The sequence below is a fragment of the Anoplophora glabripennis genome, unplaced genomic scaffold (genome assembly GCF_000390285.2).
Source record: "Anoplophora glabripennis isolate ALB-LARVAE unplaced genomic scaffold, Agla_2.0 scaffold1042, whole genome shotgun sequence".
Classification (NCBI taxonomy): domain Eukaryota; kingdom Metazoa; phylum Arthropoda; class Insecta; order Coleoptera; family Cerambycidae; genus Anoplophora; species Anoplophora glabripennis.
The window spans coordinates 12,006-20,207 of NW_019417538.1; the positions used below are offsets into that span (position 1 = coordinate 12,006).

The following is an 8,202-nucleotide window of genomic DNA, read 5'->3' on the forward strand; positions in this document are numbered from 1 at the left end:
TTTTTTTATTTTCGGGATTTCATTTATATTTTAGTAATGAACTTATTTTATTTTGCTCCCGCTGTATTATAATTGTTTGGCGCACCGCGATTTTGCACACGGCCCACGAAGTCGCCGTTTCAACGGCTGAAGTTGCACACGGCACTACCAGCCGTTCTGTATAAAAGCAACGGAGTCACCTACACCAGGCAGTGCTTAGTAGGTCTTTCCACGGCACTCAACCCTCCTCTGGGTGTCCTAACCAGAGCGTTTAGCAGGTCTCTTCCGCGGCGCTCAAGGTAAGGTACACACCTGGACTCCGACTCCGGGTACTTAGCAGGTCTTTCCGCGGTACCTGACGTCTACCTCGCGGCCGACTCCGGGTGTTTAGCAGGTCTTTCCGCGACACTCGGCGTTGTCACCGTCAGGACATCCGTATTGCCTTCGTGACAATAGGTATCCCGATGTTTTTGTTATTTATATGGGTAGGGTATTATTGTTAATATTATATGTGTTTATAGACTGCGATTTATTTTAGAAAATAAAAGTTTTATTGATACCAAGTCTTGTAATATCCCCGAACCTTGGAAAACACTTCTCCACCGAGTGAACCCGGACTGTGACTGTACTAGTTGGGCGTCTGAGACCGAACCTCGAAAGTACATCACAAAAGTCAACTGGCTGTGGCGGTTTTTCAGAGACAGCAATATGCCATTTTAACTGAACATCGTAAGCTAACCTCTGTTGCCCTTCGGAAGTAGGTTTTCTGAGCAGGATCCAATTCTGATTAAATTTAAACTGTTCATAGCTTTATTTTGTTGCTGTTTTGTTATTAATTTAATATGTCCATCACTGATTGGCTGCTGAAATGGCTGAATAAGAAAAAGAAGTAGAATGATACTGTATTTTGTGTGGAATTTTATAAAAAAAGTTTAATTTTTTCTCTCGTCGGCGACCTTGGGGGTAGGTTAGGCACTGGTTGTCGTCGCCGTTCGTTGGAATGGGAGACTGTCGTCTGGGCGGTTCGACGATCGAATTTTGGAATCATCGGCGATTTTATATATTTACTTCTTGGCGATGTCTGGGGCTTTCAGCTCTTGTTCGCGTGTTTATTGATATTGATTTACCAGTCTCCGGAGCTATTGCATGTCGATCTCGCAGTCTGCAGAGCTTCGCGCGAAATTTTCGAATGATCTGCGATTTTTTCATTCAAATTCTCTTTTCTGGATGCTCAGCCATGAAAGCTTATTTTGACTGGATTGCTAAGGGTATCGGAAACATAGGCGAATTTAATAGCTCGCCTTACATTTCACGACAAGAAAATGGTATGCCTATCTCCAAATGTTCGATTTTGTTAGTTTTGTGCACATTTTTGTACATACAGTGATTCACTAAAAACTCGGACACCAATCGAATAATTATATTTTGATTGTTACTTTTATTTGCGCAGGGTGTCTTTGTGCATTTACAAAAGCGACTGCCACAGTAATGGTGATACTACGCCTGTTATGGTTTTTTGGGATGATTTATGGTGAAACCATATGAAGGATTTTTCAAAGGATGCTAATTGGAAATGCATGAAAATAAAAAATTAACAAATCACTGAGCCTGCTGATTGGTTATTAAATAGAACAGCGCGAACATGCTATTTTCATAATTTTAGACAGGACAATATTTTTACAATATTAGGTTAATTATTGACCAATTCGTTAAATTTTTATCTTCAGACATATACAACGGCTCCTAGGATTTTAAACTGAAACAAAACATTTAAATTTTAAGTCTGCAAAAAAATATATATTCGATATTATAAATTGATGAAATTTAACACACAGCCAGATTTTTTCTAACAAAATGTAGCAAATTGTGAATCCAAAACTTATTAATAGAAATAATAATACAAAAAGAATAAAAAGTAATTTGAAAGGATCCTTAATTTTTTTACATTTTCGTCATCATTAATAATAGTGTAACTTTATAAACAATATTATTCCATTGTGTAACTTTTATATAAATTTATATGCATCTCAGTACCTCGACTGAACAATTCCCTACATTCATTTGTCATCGAAACGTTTATCCCTCCCACTTTATTATTTTTTAACATGAAACAAACAGTTATAATAATCGTTTTTACACTTAATCATAGAATTTGAAATGTTTTCCAAGATATGCAAAAAGCCGTACCTTACTACAAATATTGTTAAGACTACTACTAGTACCGATATCTTCTTATCAGTAACTTGAGTGCTGTTTGTTTTATAATAAACTGGCAGTCATTGTCACACCATCGTTATGACATTCATAAGTACCTTGTTATAAATATTTGTTAAGAATAGCACGTGATCGTGAGTACCATCTAAAAATCATAATATAAATCATACGAAACTGAATATCTAGGTTTAAACATTTACCAAAGCCTTTTTCAATGAAGTTTATTGCTATTGCTTTAGCCTTTTAGCACTGAATCAAAAGAAGTCGCCCTTCTTGATTATTATTAAGAGTAACGTATTGTTTTAAAATAAACTATTTGTTAATTCTTATATTTTCCAAACAAAGAAAATAATACCAAAAGTTTGGGGGATCCCATATCATTAAATACATTTGCAAAATAACACAGCCCCGCAAAAAAAAGTTTTGTACCAGACATAATAAGTACCTACATAGTTGTGTATTTTTTATACTGAAGTTATTTAAAAAATCGAAAATAAAATGTTAGGTTTGTATAAACTTTTTTTCTTAGAATTAACTCAGGAATACACTTAAATATTTTAACGTACTTAGGTTACACCCTGTATAAATGTAGGTTGATAGACAACATATCAAGAAAATATAATATAACACCCCTCTAAAGGTTCGAATTGGAAACCACCTACAGGCTAGGATCCCACTTACCTCTTTAAGTCACACATTTTTGTATGAATAAATTTGCCTGAATTTTGTTACCGTGGGTATTTGTGGTAGCTGGTTACGAATCAGAAAATTCCTGAATAAAAGATGTCGAATTATGGCGGATTGAAAAGTAGGTACAATAGAAATTGGTTTAAAAAATGTATAAAGAGATGAGTCATTTGAGTAAAAATTGCATTTCCATCCCATTCTTCATCACATTTCGCTATTTGCTTTATTTAGAAATTCCATACCTTGATTGAACTTATCATACAACTGTTCAGTAAATGTATACATATCTACTTATATAATTTATCAGTAACATTCAGAGGTTCATTGAAGTGGCAAGAGAAGCGTTTTTAAAAATATATGAAGTACATACTTACTAAAATATGATACTCTTATCCATATCTCTTAAATACAGATACACTTTTTAACTACATTTAAATATTTTTCCAAAATGTAATAATCTATTTAGATAAGTTTAAGTATAATAGATTGAAAATAAATTAATTTCAGTGTTCCTAATAACCTCGTGCAATAATGAAGGTCCTTGTCTTGGTGTTTTCCCTTTTTTATGTAGGGTAAGTCCAATATTTTTATGTTTTTAGCAGTTATCTGATTTGTGGTAATGGTGAAATATAGAAAATGTATCTAAAGGAACGAATATTTTATTTTTTTTTGCAATAAGATTGGATCTTGTTCCGAAAGTAATAGCTTTGTTCGTAGAGCAATCCATAACAGTTTCCAACAGTAGGACGCATGCGTATTCCAATACAATGCTTACTTATGGTTCAAAATTCATTGTTTCCAATTAAATGCCATAGCGTTTAACTGTTCGAAACCCTTCTGGAATTTTCCCTGTTCTGATTTTCCTGGGCCATATTCTAGACTGGCAGATGACGAGATCAACTCTCGATACTTCCCCAAGAATTTTAAATTCGGCGTCGCCAATGCTGCCCCTCAGATCGAGGGAGGCTGGAATGAAGACGGCAAAACGGAAAGCATCTGGGACCACTTCGTCCACACCCATCCAGAGAAAATCGTCGACCGCTCCACTCTCGATATCGCTTGCGATTCCTACCACAAATACAAAGAAGACGTGGCCATGGTGAAAGCCATGGGACTGGACTACTATCGCCTGTCCATCGCCTGGGCCAGAATCTTGCCCACGGGATACCCCGACAAGGTAAACCAGGCCGGCGTGCGGTACTACAAGAACTTGTTCGCCGAACTGAAAGCTGTCAACGTGGAGCCCATGGTGACGCTCTACCACTGGGATCTTCCCCAAACCTTGGAGGATCAGCTCGGAGGTTGGTTGAACGAGACTGTGGCGGACCTCTTCGCGGAATACGCGAGGTTGTGCTTCGAACTGTTTAAAGACGACGTGAAGATGTGGATCACCATCAACGAACCGAAACAGGTCTGTCAGGCGGGATACGGTACTGGATATCTCGCTCCTGGTGTCGTTTCCAATGGGGTTGGAGAGTATATTTGCGCTAGGAACGTAATTTTGGCTCACGCCAAGGCTTACCACATCTACGACGACGAATTTAGGGCCACCAATCAAGGTAGGTTTCAGTCATGAAGAAAATTTACTGAACATTGTTAAAGTATTTAATATTTTTTGTCTCGTTTGTTTTAAAGCTACAAAGCAACGCCAACTTTAGACTATTGTAATACGGAACAAAATTTTTAAAACTTTTACAAAAGAAAAAGGAAAGAAAAACGGCGCCCTCGCTATTACAAGAAAATTTACTTCCTATTTTAAACTAATTTTATTCAACTAACATGTGATTGATGTTTTACATGTTTGTTGATGTTTATGCACTGAAAATAACATTCACCTGATACTAAGTAACATAATATGGATCATATTACACACTAGAGTAGTAAAGTCACTGAACTTGACTTCTTAATTATTTCGCAATTGAACATTAAACAATTACACATTGCAATAGATACTGCGCATAAAGAAACTGACGAATATGTTTCAAACAGAATATGCAGGATTTTCACTAAGAAATTAGATGGTAATAGCTGATTAGATATCAGTCTCCAGAATGGTACTCTTGTCAAATTTTAATTTATTAACCTCTAACAATATGTTAAATTTGAAAAGTGGTGTTTTGATCGTACTAAATAGTTTTAACTGCATTAGTTTCTTGACACAACTCTTATCTGACACTTTTTGACAGAAATCCGGAAAAGTTGTCAGTAAATTAAAATACAAACAGGATGTTTCTGAAATAAGTGCATTCCTTGAAAATGAGCAGCTTTTATTAAGCAACTGATTATTTAAATGCTTCGGTTTTCGAGATAATTATAAATCTAAGCCGATCCTGTGCATCTTGTGCACGTGCACGGCCAGAGTGCTTTGGACTCGCTACATGCCTGAAGCGCTTCTCTAATAGACTCTTTTAACGTGACGTCACATATTTAGGCGACCCGCAACAATTTGTCATAGTTGAAATTGTACAGACCAAATATGACACTTACTGTGTATCATCATTAGCTTATTCACTACATTCACCCTTTTTTATATTCCTTCCAAGTTGATCGCAGATTACAACATCATCCATAAATCAGTCTATGGTTTATGCCATCTTTTTTTATTTTTCCTTTATTTACCTAACCAATTTGCCACTTATTAAAGGAAGGATCGCTATGGTCATCGATACGTCATGGTCCGAACCCGGAAGTGACAGCGAAGAAGACCAGGAAGCAGCAGAGAGAATGCTCCAGTTTACTGTAAGACATTTACTTTATTGCAGAGAACGAGAACAGAGCTATTTTTTAGGTTGTTCAAGGAAGTAAACATATCTATGATGTTGCCACACTTTAATTTTCACCTTTGAAGTGCGAACTCAAACAGAGAGAGTTAAACATTGCATTGTTGTCGAATGTCTGGAGAAAAAGGACCTGAACTCGCGCACTTCCCGCTTGGCAGCGAAAATTTTAAAATTGCAGATATTTACTTCCTTGTTCAACAACTCTTTTTGTCTTATAGACCAGAGCGATCTGTTTTGGATGTGAGAGAGGGCAAGCAAATTTTTTCTGGATTACCTTCAGTACAATTCATCTAATAAAAGTGCAGATCCCTAGATCTTGGCGGAGCCCGGAACATTTTCAAAATTGCAAAAATGGTTTAAAATTTTTTTAAAAATATCTATTTTATCTGAGTTTTTTACTTATATCTTGGAATCTATGCATTTTGGAAGAATATTGAAGAGGAAAAAAGTTTTAGAATTGAATTTTGCACAATATACTGTAAGTTAAAAATGTTTAAATTGTTTACCGATGTTGCAAAATAGCAATAATTTATGAAAAAAAGGCAAAATAATCAAGTTTTTTTAATATTTTTAAAAAACAACACAAATTTCATTAAAATCGGTTCTATAGTTTTCGCAAAATAATTTTTTGAAAAAAGTAGGAAAAAAATTTTTTCGAATTTTCAAAATGTTGCACAGCCTCAAATAAAGCATCTATTATTTGAAATGTTTGAAATTTTTTTCACATAGAAAATACCGCTAAACCTTTCAAATGGTTTTTGAAAAATTGAAATCGGTTTAGGACGGCCACAATAAATTTTTACTCTTTTTTTTAATTTTTAAACAATCAGATTACATTTATCAATTTGCAATTTAGTTTTTTTTTAAATTATAATTTTAAAGTACTATTTTTTCTTAATTTTCTGTATTTAACAAAAAATAATAATTTCCAAATATTTTTTTTAATTTAAATAAAAATTATTTAAATAATTGTAATAATTATAACTAAATACATTCATATTCATTGTGTTGAAATATACAGGGTGTATNTTTTTTTATTTTCGGGATTTCATTTATATTTTAGTAATGAACTTATTTTATTTTGCTCCCGCTGTATTATAATTGTTTGGCGCACCGCGATTTTGCACACGGCCCACGAAGTCGCCGTTTCAACGGCTGAAGTTGCACACGGCACTACCAGCCGTTCTGTATAAAAGCAACGGAGTCACCTACACCAGGCAGTGCTTAGTAGGTCTTTCCACGGCACTCAACCCTCCTCTGGGTGTCCTAACCAGAGCGTTTAGCAGGTCTCTTCCGCGGCGCTCAAGGTAAGGTACACACCTGGACTCCGACTCCGGGTACTTAGCAGGTCTTTCCGCGGTACCTGACGTCTACCTCGCGGCCGACTCCGGGTGTTTAGCAGGTCTTTCCGCGACACTCGGCGTTGTCACCGTCAGGACATCCGTATTGCCTTCGTGACAATAGGTATCCCGATGTTTTTGTTATTTATATGGGTAGGGTATTATTGTTAATATTATATGTGTTTATAGACTGCGATTTATTTTAGAAAATAAAAGTTTTATTGATACCAAGTCTTGTAATATCCCCGAACCTTGGAAAACACTTCTCCACCGAGTGAACCCGGACTGTGACTGTACTAGTTGGGCGTCTGAGACCGAACCTCGAAAGTACATCACAAAAGTCAACTGGCTGTGGCGGTTTTTCAGAGACAGCAATATGCCATTTTAACTGAACATCGTAAGCTAACCTCTGTTGCCCTTCGGAAGTAGGTTTTCTGAGCAGGATCCAATTCTGATTAAATTTAAACTGTTCATAGCTTTATTTTGTTGCTGTTTTGTTATTAATTTAATATGTCCATCACTGATTGGCTGCTGAAATGGCTGAATAAGAAAAAGAAGTAGAATGATACTGTATTTTGTGTGGAATTTTATAAAAAAAGTTTAATTTTTTCTCTCGTCGGCGACCTTGGGGGTAGGTTAGGCACTGGTTGTCGTCGCCGTTCGTTGGAATGGGAGACTGTCGTCTGGGCGGTTCGACGATCGAATTTTGGAATCATCGGCGATTTTATATATTTACTTCTTGGCGATGTCTGGGGCTTTCAGCTCTTGTTCGCGTGTTTATTGATATTGATTTACCAGTCTCCGGAGCTATTGCATGTCGATCTCGCAGTCTGCAGAGCTTCGCGCGAAATTTTCGAATGATCTGCGATTTTTTCATTCAAATTCTCTTTTCTGGATGCGCAGCCATGAAAGCTTATTTTGACTGGATTGCTAAGGGTATCGGAAACATAGGCGAATTTAATAGCTCGCCTTACATTTCACGACAAGAAAATGGTATGCCTATCTCCAAATGTTCGATTTTGTTAGTTTTGTGCACATTTTTGTACATACAGTGATTCACTAAAAACTCGGACACCAATCGAATAATTATATTTTGATTTAAACATTTAAATTTTAAGTCTGCAAAAAAATATATATTCGATATTATAAATTGATGAAATTTAACACACAGCCAGATTTTTTCTAACAAAATGTAGCAAATT

General features: G+C 35.9%; 2 protein-coding genes across 2 annotated transcripts in view; both read left to right on the top strand.

Annotated features, from left to right (window-relative positions):
- Window positions 1-1,726, top strand: part of LOC108912686 — an 11,464-nt gene extending 9,738 nt beyond the window's left edge. The window contains exon 5 of the mRNA XM_018718003.1: window positions 1,707-1,726. Coding sequence (XP_018573519.1) covers window positions 1,707-1,726 — 20 coding nt within the window. The remainder of the gene's footprint in view (window positions 1-1,706) is intronic.
- Window positions 1,727-2,310: 584 nt separating this feature from the next.
- On the top strand, window positions 2,311-5,685 carry LOC111692399 (myrosinase 1-like). Its single transcript, XM_023456397.1, has 4 exons — window positions 2,311-2,327; window positions 3,388-3,452; window positions 3,760-4,439; window positions 5,525-5,685. The coding sequence occupies exons 2-4, from the start codon at window positions 3,412-3,414 to the stop codon at window positions 5,683-5,685; spliced, it is 882 nt and encodes a 293-aa protein (XP_023312165.1). The 5' UTR covers window positions 2,311-2,327; window positions 3,388-3,411.
- The last annotated feature ends 2,517 nt before the right edge of the window (window positions 5,686-8,202 follow it).